Below are 17,294 nucleotides of genomic sequence, written 5' to 3' on the forward strand. Positions count from 1 at the left end.
ATCCCTTCGCCCTCTCACCTCCAGCCTGCTCTCACAAGGTGGCGCTGGAAACACGCGTGTTTGCCAGCCAAGCTGCTTCCCTTCTGTCCCTCCCTCGACACCACCGCCACCACCACTGTCACCCCCCCTCTCACCCAGCACACCCACACTGAATCCCAGTGACAGGCCAGCTCTCTAGTCAGATGGCTAATTAGCAGAGTGCACCGGCACCTAGATACAAGTGTTGCATTAGCCTTAGCCTTGCCCCCCGTCGCCATATTGCACTCGGCTCCAAGCCAGACGGGAGAAAGACTCAGTCTCCCAGGATGCACCTCGCAGCTGCCCGCCAAGGTCTGATACGAATCAAATCTGATACCAGTCCAGCCTTACGTGTGTTCTGAACTGGAGGATAGGTAGCGTTCTCCACAGCATGACCACACGCTGACACACACACACACACACACACTACACTGCCGATTGTTCCCTTGACTGCCCTGGGACTGCGATCAAGGATGTTGTCAACCGAGACCCAGCAAGGACTGGACATGATGGGATGTGTTTGAAGGAGCAGAGGAACAAGAAGACTGGGAAAACAAACGACTGGGAAAACAAAACCAGCGGAACACAAATCTTTTCAAGCCACCTTTTTAGACCGAGAGAGAAAGAGAGACACAGAGAACGGAAAATAAGAGAGATTTCCAGCCCAGAGACAGACAGATAAAGATAGACTCTCAGGCCAGAGACTCACCAGAGAGAGAGAGAGAGAGAGAAGAGAGAGAGAAGAGAGAGAGAGAGAGAGAGAGAGAGAGAGAGAGAGAGAGAGAGAGAGAGAGAGAGAGAGAGAGAGAGAGAGAGAGAGAGAGAGAGAGAGAGAGACCGAGACAGAGAGAGCGAGAGAGCGTCACCCTCGATTCGGACAGGAACCGGACCGAGGTGGTTCCCGGACCCTGCCCTGCTCCACACAATGGCAACAGAATGGAAGGAACCATGGGCCGGCCAGAGATAGCCCCTCTGTCAGGAACCAGCAACCCAAAGGAACCGGGAGGGGAACCGGGGAGGGGGGAAACCGCCAGGGCCTTTCGTCCAGGATGTGTGTGAGGCGGGCTGGGTCGCCTAGATAGGGCTGCCCCTCCCCCACTCCCCCCCCCCGTTCACACACGCACACTCTGTGGATCGGCGGGATGTTTTGCTCCGGTCAGGTAATTAAACTCGGAAGCCTGGTGGGGTGGAGAAAGAGCGTTGTGTGTGCGTGTGTGTATTTGGAGGTTCGACATTGTGTGTGTGCGTGTGGCGCTGGGGGCCTGACCCCTCTGTTCTTGGCTCTGAGGCCAGGCTCCTATCTGGCTTCCTCAGGCCTCTCTCTCTGTCTGCCCAGGGCTTCAACAAGCTGGGTTAACACGCCACCTACCTCACCAGCTCCTCCACCGTCCTCAACCCATCTCCCCTCCCTTCTGTTGTTCTTCCCCCTCCTGAGTTGCTGTGCGTACAGAGGAGGGAGAGAAGAGACAGGAGGGTACTGTAGATAGGAGTAAATATAGAGACAGAGAGGAGAGAGAGAGAGACATATAGGAGGAGGAGGAGAATGAGAGGTAACAGTGCCCCCGTGAACCAGCACCCAGCTTTCCCTCCTTCCCCACCTCCCTTCATTTCCCCCTCCTTTTCCCTCCCCTCTCTCCTCTTTCTCCACGTTATCTCTATCTCTCTCCATCCATCCACCTCTCTACCCCCCCCACCTCTCTCTCTCTCTCTCTCTCTCTCTCTCTCTCTCTCTGCTCTACTTCGTGGGGTCTCTGATGAGCACCACACTTGGAGCACCCGCCGCTGTTTCCATGACAACGGGCACTGCAGATACGTTGTCTGCCGAGAAAACTCCCCCCTCCAAACTGCTGGAGTACACCGACACTCTCTCTCTCTCACACACACACACACACACCCATAGCATCACATGTGAGCAATATGCTAAATAAAGTTGCTGTCGCCATGACAGGTAGAGAGAGAGAGCACAAAAAGAAAGAGGGAGAGACAGAGAAAGAGACAGACAGAGAGGAAAAGAGAGGCACAGAGAGAGAGAGAGAGAGAGAGAGAGAGAGAGAGAGAGAGAGAGAGAGAGAGAGAGAGAGAGAGAGAGAGAGAGAGGGACTGAGACAGAGAACACAAGACCAAGCTCGGACTCACCAAAACTCACCCCAAAAAAACATCCTCAAGAACAAGGCAAGGGTGTAAACAGAAACGAAAACACAAGAAAGAGGAACAGGAGGGGCCGTAAATAAGGGACGTCGAGCCGCGCGGCATGGAGGAGAAGTTACGACTCCAGCCCTCTTGCATTAGAAACGGCCCGTCTGTCTGCCCGACGATTTATATAAAACACCCCTGTCCTCACCCCAGGCAGATGCCATCCATTAGTATTACTGTGGGCCGCTGGTGAGAACGCCTCGGAGACACTAGATCAAAACCCCCTTGACAGCGCTGGAATTGATGTTCTATAAGAGTGTGTGTGTGTGTGTGTGTGTGTGTGGTATGGTGGCACAGGGGGATGGTGGGGATACGGGATGGAGGAGGACAGGCATCAGTAGTTCCTAAGCTTTGTGTGTGTGTGTGTGTGTGTACGGTATGTGTGCGTGTGAGAATTTTCCGCTTCGGCTCCGGCATTCTAGTTCAGGGAACTGTTATCTCTTCACCAAGTTATCAATTAAAACGAGCTGTCAGCTGGAACTGTCCAATCGTAGACATCGAAATACACAGCAGTAGAACAGATCCCAAGACCTATACTTAAAATACAGTTAGAGGGCCGAAATCCTGAACGAACCCATTGACGTTAGCTTGATAAATATAGGTTTTCGAAGATTGTCTTTTTCCAAACTTTGAACGGCAGCCAACAAAGCAGCCAAGTTGTCCTCGAAAGAGGTCATTTAACGCTGATCCACATCCAGAGAGGATCATGGTGAAATAACTGGGAAGACACACACACGCACTGGAGGCAATTAGGAAACAAATACATACATTTAAACATGACGTCATGAGATCTATCAAACTCAGTGTCTGAGAACCACTAGCCCTCATTTTCCATTTCCTCTCTTCCACTCTCTCTCCCTTAACTGTGTAGCTGCTAGCTCCTAGCTCCTGGCAAAGCAACAATACTACACTGTATGTCTGTAAAAAGATCTCTCCTCCCTCTGTCCCTCTCTTTCGTTCACACTCCCTCCATCTTCTGCGTCCGACAGCCGCGATAAATCAGTCTCGCAGCCTCAGGTCGCAGTTCCGTTTCCACACCAAAACTGGACACCAGGAGAGGTGGGCACCCGCGACACACAGACACAGAACTTCCCTTGTGCTGTGTCACGTGCACATCACGTGCGCACGTTTCAGGGAACTCGAACCTGCTCCTCACAAGGAATCAATAACCACTGTGCACTTTCACGATGGTCATTGAACTAACCATGGGGCAATTATTAAGCAATAATATACACTCCCAAACGACTAAATATAAACACGTTCATCGTCTTATGATGTTAGATGGTGTATTTCCAATGGCTGTGTGCATTTTAAAGAAATCTCACACAATTCTTTGGCAGGTCGGACTCTACAACTGTCTTCACAGTGCTGCTAAATTATTGAAAACAAGCGTGGGGATTTGGCTGGCAGCAACCCTCTCTCTTTTCATATGGTAATCTCAAACCAACAATTGTTGGGGATAATAGCGTCCTCTTCAAACACGTGTGCTCACTCACACACACACACCTTCCCTCCTTAGCCTCCAGAACCTAAATATGGGGCAACTCTCAGATTTGCTCAAACGTGCATGTGTGTGTGTGTGTGCTCGCATGTCTGTGAGTGTGTGTGTGTGTATTTAAGATGCATAAGACAGCAAAAAGGCAGCCTGGTCGCCCGTAGACTTCCTGACAACCCTGACGATGTGTGTGTGTGTGTGTGGGGAGGGGGTATCCCTTCATTGGAAATCATTATGGACAAACAGCCCCAGGCTAGGCAAGACTAATGCATTAGTGTCTCTGGCAGGAGTGGGGTTTGTCTGAGGGGCTCTTCTGAGAGGGGTGGAGTGTGTCTTCAAGCCCTCAGCTATATGGCACAACCTGCACAGGCTATTATCCCCACCAGTGTGAGTTGCCTCCGGGTGTGGTTTGGCATTCAAAACAAGTGTCAAGGTATGTGTAAAATGATCAATTTGTCTCTCTGGCACATGGATAGGAACAAAATTAAGAAAGAAATTCATGCTTTGGATTCAAAAGCGTGTCATTGTGGGTTTGTGCGTGCTTGGAAGTGTATTGATGCTTGTGTGTGGGATGTTCGCACGTGTAGGTTGTGTTGTGTATGATATACATATACGAGTGCAATGATTGTGTGTGTGAATGTGTGTGTGTCTGTGTGTTCAGGGCATCTGCTGTGGCATACTGTTCTCTCTGCATCATTCCCCTATCAAACACCAGAAATATCGTACAACATCCCACATGTGATTCTCTCAACAGCACGCTTGGCTTGCTTTAGCTTCAGATTGACAGCTTCCCCCATATGCCGTTGCTCTCTTGTGTGTGTGTGTAGGTGTGTGCGTGTGTGTGTACGCCTGTGTGTCTACATCTGTGTAGTAGTCCTCATGTGTATGCGTGTGTCTTGTGTGCGCGAGGGACAGTTAAATTTGCAAACATAAAAATTGCAGCTGCACTATTATATGCTGTCCCTCTGCAGCTGTGAATTATTACGTGGACAATTTGATACTGCCAAAGAGGAAATAGCAGATTAAGATCATATCTTTGCAACGCTGCCAAACTGTGCGCTTGTCTCCCGGGCTCCTACAACACGCGCAGACACAGAGCATCTTCCATTCACCTGCTGAAAGACACGGGTCGTCTTGAGGGGAGAGAAAATAAGGTTGACCCCCCCCCCCCCCACAACCCCCCCCCCCCCCCCCAGGTGAGCGGCACACATGACCCCCGTGGTCGCCCTATATCGGAGCTGAGACATAGGGGTCTCTTCTGACTAAATCAGCCACCCAGAGGGCTGGAGAAGGAGGTGGGAAGGTTGAGGGGTTTAAGGGTGAGGTGTGTGTGTGTGTGTGTGTGTGAGTGTGTGATTGGGACTGCAAAAAGAAACTCTTCACACTTGTGGAAAAAGCGAAGAGGGAAAAAAAGTGGATGAAAAACAATCCCTCCCTCCCCGCCCCTGTCTTCTGAAAGTTATTACATTTTATGAATGGTATGGAGTAATGGCAAGCACATGTGAAGGGTCAAGTCAGTGGGACACTGCTGTAGTTTGGGGGCTAATAGCGAGAACAGGAAAAAAGAAATGTCTGTGTGTGTGTTTGGGGGGGGGGGGGTACTTCTTGTCCAGTAAAAAAAGGATACTTGTTGCCACCGAGGCCGCACAAAACCAGATGTCGATAAAGAGATGCAGAGACAGATGGACGAGTGATTACTGGCTAGCACCGAGCGTCTCAAAACATACCTTCCTCTACTTGCTTGCCCACCCCCCCTTCTCCCCCCCCCCCCACCTCCCCCCTCCCAAAAACATTTCTGACCTTATAAGGGAAGATGGATTTATACGGCGAGTCGTTTTATTGCTTCAAGAGACCCCCCCCCCCTACTTTTTTTTGCTCTGTGCCTGGTCTCAATATTACTGTTGCTGTATCTGCTGAAAGAAATCTGTAGATGTTTAAAGTTCTGGCGGGACTGGTGGAGTTCTCTAGAACAACTATATTAGGAGGGCAACAGAGCACGCATCATCTAAATGCTTCTAAAAAAACAACAGAGGGGACCACACTTCTAAAATTCCAGGTTATGAGAATCCAGAATCCATCTCTTTTACATATTGTCAACGCAATGCTTCTATTTCCAACTTCACTTTCCTGATGTAATGGCATTTTGTTGTAAATGTTCCTGGCCCTGTGTGAGTGCTTTATGTGTGCATGTGTGTGTGAAAGAGAGAAAGACAAAGAGAAAGAGAGAGACAGAGAGAAGAGAGAGAGAAGGGACTTCAGATGTTCCGCGTTTCATCATCAATCCAGCCACAGCCTCATTTCATCCTTTCCTAGTAGTTGGAAGTAACATCTATCTTTACTCAACCGCCATTTCTGTCAAAACCACACATAATGTTACCCCCTGTGCCCACTCACTCACTCACAAAAAAAAAGAGATACAATAAAGAGAGATAACACCAATGGCATTCAACGCCAATAATAATCATCGGCTCTTTAGGAGAAAGGAGAAATGCTTTCAATATCATTTTTCGTCGCGACTGGTGGTAAAATGGTGCCTATAATCTTGTTCCCAGTGCGCACCATTGACTGTGAGGCTACAAACACTTAGCAAGGGGCCGCCGGATTCCATTCGAGCCATTCAGCCGCAAACAACGGAACAGAGATGCGACAGCAGTTAAACAAAATGGCCCTTTTTCATCACGTCCCCATGCATTGAAAAACACACATACACACACACACACACACACACACACACACAACCCCTGCGCCCCCCGCTCTCTTCATCTTTCACGCCCTCTCTCATTCTGTAACCCCCCCCTGCCAAGGCCCACTTTTGAAGCTTTTTGTGTGAGAGAACCTCTTGGTTATAATGGTGTTGTCAATTCTTTTTTTTTTTATCTCCCGGGGCACCTGCTGACGGTTTGACAACAACACGGCCTGCCATTGGGATGGGTGGCACTCCCTTTTGTCCCGTCTCGGTGTCTGTGACACTTAACTGACAGAGGCAGGAAGCCTCCGCGCCTACCCACAATACAGTTCAAACCCCACCAAGAATTAAGGGCCACTTACAAGGATGATGACAAATAAAACCAATTGAATCCCAAGGTGATTTAAAAAAAAACATTACAGTGACTGTAGTGTGCCAGGCTGGCTGTGTTAGTCGTGGTTGCCAGGTTTCTCCTGAAAATCAGAACAAAGCCCTAAGAAGAATAGAGTAACCAGCATTTATATAGACAGTAATTAATCAAATGTCATTTTTGCAATTCTCCTTTGTTCCATTCCCTAAATGTTGTATTTCAGAATACTTGACAAGATGTGACGCAATGACCTCACACCTTCGCATGCGTACAGCCTCTCACCTCCCTCCCTCTCCTCGTCATGCCTCCTGAAATCCCCTCGCTTCGCCTCTCTCTTCTTTTCCTCATCCCCTCTCCCTCTCTTTAGTTATAATTGACTGAGCACGTCAATAAGTGAAGTGAAAACACAAGAGGTCCACTGTCTGCGTCCATCGATCCATTTTCTCTCTCTCTCTTCCTCCATCTCTCTTTCTCTCTCTCCATTTCTCTCTCTGTCTCTCTCTCTCTCTCCATCTCTCTCTCTCTCTCTCTCTCTCTCTCTCTCTCTCTCTCTCTCTCTGTCTCTCCATCTCTATCTCCCTCCATCTCTCTTTCTCTCTGGCTCAGAGACGTGAAGGCTCCATCCCCAAAATGGTAATCTTAATTAGCATTCCTTTTTACCGGGGCAACGCGTATCACGCAGGGCTTCACACACTCCAGCGAGCAGCCCTTTTCATAAATACACATCAAAATCCATAAATCACATTTAATGAGGAAGAACGGCCTCGTAAATCATCTTTCGGCGGATGGAAGCGATACGCCCGGTGGACACCGTAAATTAGATTTGTTTTTTTTTAAGAGGGGGGGGGGAGGCGAGTTTCTCACGATGGGGTCAGCGTTCGCGACGTAGATCTTCTGGCGGCCGAGGGCAACGGAAGACCTCGGCGAGAGGGGAGGGAGGAGGCGGGAAGGTTTTACTAGCCATCTCTTTCTCTCTTGTCCGTCTCTCCCCTCGGCCTCTGTCTACCTCGCTTGCCCTCCCCCTCCTCTCCCCTTGTCTCTCCAACCCCCCCCCCACACCCCTTTTCACACTGACCAGCATAAAAAGAGTGAGAGAATTAAACCCCCCCTCTTTTTTTTATGAACCGTCTTTATGGACTTGCGGCGGCAATTGTCACCTCGTAAAGCAGCCGTGAAACCCTAATCAGACCATTACTGTGTTCACTCTCCCCATCAATCACATCCATCTCCAGATATGGCCGTGCGTAAGGTTTCTGGGATGGCGCTCCAATGCTGGTGTGCATTCCGAGCGTGTACGCACACTAGGGGCCCCGCGCGTGCACGGCCAGTCCTCAGAGACACGCCCAGACGTCCACACGCGCACGTCCCGATCCGTGAACTTAGAACCCTTGACTCCTTACAGTGCGCACAAACACGCAAGCACACAAGGACACACGCTCACCTTCTTAGAGGGCCCAAGCTTCCCCGGAATCCACAAACAAAAGCCATTATAGATAACAACGTGGTAATCTCCCACGGCACAGACAGAAAGGCTGGGAAGACAGGGGGAGCAGATAGGGAGGCCAGCTGTGAGGCTCGCACACACACACGCACGCGCACGCACCTCGCCTCGTTTCTCAGTCTCTCTCAAAAATACACGCACCACTTACACACCTTTGTTTCTCAGCCCATCCTGCCCAATACATGAAACACACGGGCGCACACTTGCCATCCCGAAACACGTGTGCGCACACGGGCACACCTTCCCGACCCCCTGAATCCTTCACCCTTTCACGGCTAATCTGGGAACGCAAACGCGCTGACAGGAAGATAGAGGGAGCCGCGAGATAACAGGTTACATCTTCACTCGCACCCCTGCTATCAGCCACGCCATCGCTGAAAGGCACACATTCAATACCATTACCTTCTGGCAGGGCGGGTGCACGCCGCTGCTTTGTATTCATGAAACGCACACACACACACACACGCACCCACACACGCTTATCTGGGAATAAGCAAGGAGGACATGTCAGGATGGCACATTGTGTGCGAGAGTGTCTGAGAGGAAGGCAATGTGCGTTAGGGTGATTACAATATCAGCTGTCTCCAGACGGACGCAGGAAAATAAATAGAAAGAGAGAAATACAGAGAGAGGGAGACAGACAGAGAGAGAGAGAGAGAGAGAGAGAGAGAGAGAGAGAGAGAGAGAGAGAGAGAGAGAGAGAGAGAGAGAGAGAGAGAGAGAGAGAGAGAGAGAGAGAGAAGAGAGAGAGAGAGAGAGAGAGAGAGAGAGAGAGAGAGAGAGAGAGAGAGAGAGAGAGAGAGAGAGGAGAGAGAGAGAGAGAGAGAGAGAGAGAGAGAGAGAGAGAAAGGAGACAAGAGGGGGAAAAGAGAGAGAGGGGTATCGGGCAAGCACGTTGTGATGGCTGTATGTGTGTGTGTACGTACAGATAAGTTAATTAGCAACTCAATCCCGGATTACAGAGCTAGACTGGGAGGAAGAGATGAGGGGAAAGAGAGGGAGGGAGGGTGGGATGGAGGCCAAGAGACCGTGAAGGAACGTGGGGCCAGGAGCAGACACCTGTCAGCTGGATCAGGGGGTTGGTCTAGTTCACTGTTCAACAGCTGTGAATCTGGGAGGACAACAAAGACCAAAAAAAAACTACAAATCCCTACAACCGAACGGTAAAAAGGGTAGAGCTGTCCTAGATTTTTCTCACTTTGTCATTACACGGAATACACTTAACGTTTTCTGTCATTACATTGAAATCTAAAAGGACAACAGATTCAATCAGATCCCCTTATCTAATCAAGTGATGCCTCTCTAGGTGATCATTTATGTATAGTAATAGTGTATCAGGCCAATAAAAGCTTGTTTGTAATGTGGTCGATTTCCTTCCCATTGCACTGGACCTGTAAACTCCTGCTCTGAAATACAAAGAAATACTTTTATCCTCCTCAAAACACACACCCTTCTCACATACACATACTCTTCAACTCATACCCCCTTTCCCACACACACCTCCCCCCCTTCACACACACCCTGCTCTTCACACACACCCTTCCACGATTCTCACATGCACACTGTTACACACACTTCCCTCCTACGCACACACGACTCCACTCCGCACACTCACACACGCATACGCACACCGCACAACGTTCTTTCATATTAGCTTGGCTCTTTCATGGATAATGAAATTCAATAACCAGCGCGTTAAATTCCCCTCGCTGATAAATGGATGAGCATCAATGGGGTCTATCGATCAGACGCCCTAGAAGCATTCTCAGGAGCCTGTGGCTCCATCTATAATTCACCTTGCTGGACGTTCTGCCTTGTACGTCACGCCACTCCATGCTAGGAGTCTGCCGTCCACTTTTTACACTCTCATCTCCGTCCGATGGTCTATTGGTCTGTGTGCCTGCCAGCCGGCCGGTCGGTCTATATAGCTATCCATCCATCGCTATCCATCTATCAGTATGTTGACTGCTTTCCAACATTTGCAACGGCATACTGCAGCTCATGTGAGTTGTCAATTCATCTCTAAGTAAATCAAAGCTTTTTTTTCTTTTATAGAACCTAAATAATGTATGCTTTTCTGCGTTATGATAGATGTCAATGGCGCTATCTGTTGCGCTTTACATTTTTCCGAGCTTTGTTGGCACGGTCTGAAAACAGTTTTGATGCGTGCTAGGCCTAAACTTTGCCGCTCGCGACACACTTCTGATAAATCAACAGCTGTTTCCCTGCAGTGAAAACATTTATAAACTGAACAATTAATCAAACACCTAGGTCCTAACACGCGTACACACACAAACACAACCTCATCACCGCATCCATCTCACATCTTGCACTAACTCAGCCCTCGCTTCTCGTTGTCCAGTCCGCCAAGTGTGTTTGCGTGCGCGCGCGCGTCAACAGTGCGTAAGAGAGTAATAGCCTCTATGGCCACTTTCATGAGGCCGCTGCCCCGGTTCCAGGGGATTGACCCCATAGCTCAAACAAGGAGGCGGAGAAGAGGGGCGTAGGAAGGGGGTGACAGTTGAGGCAAGCATGTTGGTGACTAGGCAGATGGCCTCTGTGCACCAGCGGATGCTATCACTACCGCAGAGCCCGTGACTGCAGACGCTGGAGCCTATCGCGGGGCCAGGCTGAAGGCGACAGCATCCGGCTCTGTTTAAACACGCATGAACACACACTTTACACAGCGACAGGCTGCTCACTGCACTTATCACTGACAGTATAGACTCCGATTACTTATAGCCACGGTTCTGTTTACATTTCATTTAATATCTCTCTCTACACACTCTCTGTAAACACATTCTCTCCCGTGGTCCTATCTTTCCAGCCACTGCCGAATGAGGTGAATAGATCAAAAAAACAAGGAGACATTACAATGATGTAGAGTGGATGGGCTGAGGATACTCATTGGCCTGTGTGACGTGTATGAACACCTGTTCATGCGGTTGTGTTCATATTCAGGAGAGTGGGCAGTGGGCCACGCACAGGCGTGCGCGCGCACACACACACACGCATACTTGTACATCCATAGACAAAGCCAAAAGGCTGATTTCATATATTAATAGTCTCTCCGGCAAGGGACTTACAATAAAAACTGCATGGAAAATAATAACATGCAGACTTGACAATTAGCCTAGTTGCAAACAGCTGCTTAGTCCAAAGCATAGCCTATATGATGTAAATGGCCTATTGTTCATAATAGCCTTCAGGACAATAGAACGAACAAGTCCTTTTCAAATGCGAATAGACATGAGTTAGAGCCTATATTGCAAAGAGTCAAGTGGATCAAAGCTTCACTGTTGTGAGAACCATCTAGTTATAGCCGTCGCCTGCACCCCAGCCACCCTGCCCCGGTGTCCACTCATTTCTCAGCCGGCCGGAGAAGACACGCTGATTGCAAAGGAGACTAGTTCCCACAAGGGGAAAATATAGAACAAGCCTTTAATTTTCAACCAAAGCCTGCCACCGCCCCCCACAAAAAAATATTATTTTAACTTCAACTTTACTCTGTCACGTGAGAATTTAGCAAGCAACAAAGTCGCGGCGGGTGGAGACAGAAACATCCCAATGGATTGAGGAGATGCGTTTGACAGTTGTGACTGGTGCAGGGAGTTTTCAAATTCAAAGTCCCCAAGGGAAGGGGGGTGCCGTGCAATGCGCTAAAACCTTTGAATGTGCCGGTGCTGCTCTCAGCCAGCTTGTCAGCTGATATGCACCTCTACAAGAATGGGGTAAATAGGATATGACAGATCGGTCCTCTGCAAGAGAAAGCGAATAGACCGGCCAGCCGCGAGCTTTGCTTCGCATGCCTATTACTACACGTGCCGCTCCGTTAAAAAGCCATTTAAAAGACCATGAATTGATATGTTTTTTTTTGCATTGAGGGTGACAGCTGACATGAGATATTGTCATTCCACACAGGTTACTATTGGACCTGTTATTTAAATACGTGTATTGTTCCTTAATATGACAATAATACATGCATTAAATGGTGTTTATACCAAAAGTGTTGACTAAGATAAATGAAAAGGTGAAACACTGGCCTAAATAATCAATGAAGTGATAGCCTAAGTACACCATAAGAGATATATTTGCTGAGATGCTAACAATTTAAACTTAAAGAAACAATCTTTAGCTAAATATAGCCTAGTTTGTTATTGTGGTATGACAAAATAGCCAACATGCAGAATAGATCATTATCAGGCTACCATTTCATCAAATAACTATAATAAAACCAAATCATTAGCGTTCCAAAAAGCATTGGCTATGTATGCCAACTAGAAACATCATGTTGTCAAACACGACAAAATAAAACACAACAACAAATCAAACAACAAATAATAATAAATGTTGGCCAGTAGCCTAAGAGTTCGTACATTGTAGAAATTATTTAGTTTTTCACCATGATGTTGACCTCGCTCTTGCATGTATTAAAAATAAAGTCAAGATCCATTGTGAATTGTTAATGCGTTCAATTTAACTGCAAAATCGTTGCATGTAAAAGATTATTAAGGGTGCGTACTATGCGTACATTTAAAGACAATATAGCTACTGAGCAAATGCACATGGTAGGCTATCTTAGGATACACCCAGTTTTTGGTCAAAGTCCAGACACCTCTTCTTGCGCATCTGAAGCGGACTCGATCTTGGCATTAACGCAGCATATCAAACTAGGTCCTAAAACCTGTGAGTTCTCTCAACAAAGACGCACATCAACATCAAAAAAGGAGATAAGGTGTTGGAACTTACACTGAAAAGAGGCAGAAATTCCCACCATGCGTTACGGTGATGTGAGGGAGCAAAATTAATTTCCAGTCTCCGCGACTCCCACTGTCCACCTCGGTGTGTTCCGACGGATTTGATTCAGTCCAGACAAAAAGCTACACCTCCAAGAATTCAGAACTGCAGGTTCAAACTCCAGCACGTACTGTATGCTTTGCGAAGCAGCGGGGTTGCAATTTATCTTCATTCACTGAAGACAATTCTGGATGGGAAACTGGCATTCAAGCGCACGCAGCGACAAAACGGGATCGGACAGAAGACAGGGGATGGAACACGCAAAACGCCCTTTTGCTTTCGCTATTTAAAACTCCTTATTTTGTCTGTCAAATGCACAAACTCTCGACATGACACGCTCTTGTCGCTTTAGGTTAGAAACGATCAAAAATCACACACTTGATAGCGTCTTGTACGGAATGTCTCCAGTGCCTGTCTGTATCGGTCGACGGTGGGAAGAGGAATAGCGAAGACTCGGTGCAGCTCTGCAAACCCAGGTGCCGAGTGGGCGGGATTCAAGCGATGGGGAGGCGACTGGGGTAACAGCGAGCATCTGTGTCCTAAAACAGGTTAGAGGGGTCAGGTCAAGTAGTTTGAAGTGTTCAGACGACAACAATCGAGTGTTGCGGACAAGAAGCAGCTTCGTCCGAATTCCTTTTAGGCCGAAGTGACTGCCGCTTGACCAAGGAGTGGAGGATTGCACGCGCTTGGAGTCACAAGTGCGCGCGAGAAATTGTGTGGTGGGTAATGGCTACGTGCCTTACCCCCACCCCAGCCCCCAAAAGCGCAGACTACCCTGCAGTAACCTAAGGCAAACACTTTCCCCTGACCATCTGGAACACATCTTGCTCGAGCCAGAAAAAGCAGAAGCTTCGTTAACAGACCGATGATAACAGCCCACAGAGAACCACAGAGAACCGCATATGCCGCGAAGTTAACCCCCCACATTTTTTTGTAGAATATGATTATAGAAATCACGCTTGTTATAATAAAAAATATTCACTTGTACCGGTACCACCCTCCAGAAAATAGGTCTTAACTGTAAACACCTAAGGCTATCTAAAAAAAAAACAGATATGTCATGCAAGTTTCTCCGTTTTTCATACACTTTAAACACTTTAAATTCAAGAGCGCTATATATAGGTTAGCTACACTCAAATAATTGATATTAGTCAATCTCCCACGAGCTGACCGATAGAACATTTTATATGTCCATAAGGTTGATGGTAGAATCATGTTCAGAAGTCGTCTCTCTCATTCAGTCACTGTACATCAGAGTTCTGTTAAGACCTGCTTTCAGTTCAGTTCTTTCCTTCTGAGAGCTGACGGCTATACCATTAACATCAAGAGAGCATATAGAGGCACCATATGTCTCCTATCTCATCTCTCCAACTGGAGTGCTATCTCCCATTGTGCTCGCAGAGACACATTTATAGTAGACACAATGCCACTGCTTGCTCTCTCCAAGACCTTACAAGGACTATTCTCTCACTGAATTCGCTCCAATTTTCCACTCATATCCTTTTGTTACATACAGACAAAGAAGGGATTGAGTGAGAGGAGAGAAAGAGATGGGGAGATAGGAGGCAGGGGAGTGGAGAGAGAGAGAAAATACGAGAGAGAGAGGTCAGTAGTTAGTTTTCTCCTGAGTCTCTGCCCACTCAAACACAGGGAGCCCGCCAGTTTAATAATAAGAGCTGTCACTCCACACTCCTTTGTGTCCCTGTGTGGTCAGACAGACAAGCCCTTCTCATGACAATCAAACGAAAACATCTTGACGGCCGGAGGCGCGAGAATAGGCGTTTAGGAAACCTGCAGAGGAAAGAGAGAAGGGCACGGAGGGTGTGTGTACCCAACGTGGGTGTGGGTGTGTGTATGGGGGTGTGTGGGTGTGTGTGTGTGCCTCCACTGATAACGGTGTGCAGGAGCAGGAAACACACTGTGCTGTTTTGGCCACGGGTTCCTGAAAGTTGGTTGCTCTGTGAGATCGCATCTCACACCACACACACGCACACACACATGCACACACAGGATACCTCGCCTCTGAAGGGGAAAAACACGCTGTGACTGAAACACACATGCACACACACACACACACACACACTCACTCAGAGACTTCCTGCATTTTCCCACCTACTGTGCAGCCACCTGTGACACAGGGCACATATACACACCCACACACACAGAAACACACACACATGCACACACACAGCACACACAAATACATGGTCAGTTGACTGTAAACAACTATCACTTGAACCACCATCATTATTAGGTTTAAGTCAACAAGGCCTGAGGCTGGTCCTCAGTATCAACAACAGAGGAAGAATGGAGCCTTGTATCCTGAGGTACAAAGCATTATCTTCTAACATCCATGTTAAGACTACAATTATCTACTGTGGATGTGAGCAAATGAATTCACCTTAAAAGGATCTTTAATTATTTTCAACCAGTTCATCACTTTCAAATCCACGAGGTTGCAATGTGAGAGTAAGAGATCTTAATACAACTCACCCCACATAATAATGCTCATTCTGACTGTACTGTACTATTTCTAAAAGTGATGGATCCTGATGGGCAAATACAAATATTGTACTAAACATATGCTTATTGTTGGATTATCCCGATGTGCACAAATTGTTTAATAATCACAAACTGTTGCTGATGATACAAGGCTAGGCAGAAAGTATTGAAATGTATTTGTTTCTTTGGCTATATTTTGTTCCAGGGCCCTCTATAATGTATGGATGTTCAGAGAGAGAGAGAGAGAGAGAGACAGAGAGAGAGAGAGAGACAGAGAGAGAGACAGAGAGAGACAGAGAGACAGAGACAGAGAGAGAGAGAGAGAGAGAGAGAGAGAGAGAGAGAGAGAGAGAGAGAGAGACAGAGAGAGAGACAGAGAGAGAGACAGAGAGAGACAGAGAGACAGAGACAGAGAGAGAGAGAGAGAGAGAGAGAGAGAGAGAGAGAGAGAGAGAGAGACAGAGAGAGAGACAGAGTGAGACAGAGAGAGAGAGAGAGGCCATGCTCTATAATCCCAACTGCTGGGCCCACAAATGACCTCTCAGGCTGATGGTGAGAAAGCTCAGCATAGAAAACCTCACCTCCTTCAACAGCACAACAGATTAAACCAAAACAATGAAACAAATTACAAACTTTTGGGACAATGGGAGAAACATCTTTTTGTGGCTCTAACATGTTTTAAACAGTAAAAAGAAAGCAGACTGTCTTCAGAGACCAGGAGCTCACTGACTAACAATTTGCCAACACTTGGAAAAGTATGACACACAAAGACCTAGGCATTGAAAGAGTAAAGAGTGTCTGAGTGCAGGACAGTGTGGGTGGAGACAGAGATGCACTTCCTCCTGCACTGTTGAAAGGAATTCTACAGTAACTAGTCGACATGTCAAACCTGACTTGACCAAAGGTCAACGTGCTTTCTGTGTTTTATTTACTGTTAAATATTTTTTGTTTCATTTCAAAATAAAGCTGGCAATATATTACAGAAGCATGCCGCCAGTTGAACAATCTGAACTTTTTTAGAGGAAGAAAAAAAGGACAGAGAAAAGTCAAATGTACAGAGAGAGAAGAGAAGTCAGACAGATGGAGAACGAGAACACAACTCAAGGAGAGGTGCATGCTGGGATAAGCACTGCAGTGCAGTATGTACAGCGAACAGTCAGGTTGGTAGGTAGGTTGACCCTCCCCTCCTCACACGCACCCCTGTGGCCATCTGAGCATTCTAGAACTCTCCCCCACCTCGACATCAAGCAGTACAAAGGAGCAAATAGGAAATTGAAAGCCCTTCTGACTTCTGTGATAATGCAATTCTATTCCCTCCCTCTCTCTCCTGAGTCGTGCTTAATACACAGAACAGCTTCTGTCGGCAGACTGTAAACGTATGATCATTTTCAGCACTTTGCAAAGTAACGACGCTTCGCTACATCACAGGAGGAATAGGGCCCCCCTCAACGCCGCAGAACTCTCATCTCTGGGAGAGAAAAAACAAATCCTTTCTGAAGCCTGGAGGGAATTCCCCGGCTTGGGGTAAATGACAGTCTGTCCTTTCTTTGAGAGACGGGAAGAAATTCAGGAAGAAAGAGAGTCAAGAACTAGCGAAACCTCCCTCCTTCTGTATCGTTTCAGGGTACTTCAGGCTCCATACATGGCAGATATACAAGTCTCTCTCTGCTTCAGCACAGGGACCTGGGGGCTATCCCACAATCCTTTTGGGAGGGTGCCGGAGATCTGCCGG

The 17,294-nt window shown here is 47.6% G+C and overlaps 1 protein-coding gene across 4 annotated transcripts in view; it reads right to left on the reverse strand.

Annotated features, from left to right (window-relative positions):
* Positions 1-13,667, reverse strand: part of runx1t1 (RUNX1 partner transcriptional co-repressor 1) — a 50,119-nt gene extending 36,452 nt beyond the window's left edge. For 3 of the 4 annotated variants that reach the window (XM_062446150.1, XM_062446151.1, XM_062446149.1), the window contains exon 1: positions 13,013-13,667. In XM_062446150.1, the coding sequence (XP_062302134.1) occupies positions 13,013-13,040 (28 nt within the window). In that variant the 5' untranslated portion in view covers positions 13,041-13,667. The remainder of the gene's footprint in view (positions 1-13,012) is intronic. The other variant, XM_062446152.1, reaches the window with a different exon arrangement.
* Positions 13,668-17,294: the final 3,627 nt, after the last annotated feature.

Source organism: Osmerus eperlanus, chromosome 20, assembly GCF_963692335.1.
Source record: "Osmerus eperlanus chromosome 20, fOsmEpe2.1, whole genome shotgun sequence".
Lineage (NCBI taxonomy): Eukaryota > Metazoa > Chordata > Actinopteri > Osmeriformes > Osmeridae > Osmerus > Osmerus eperlanus.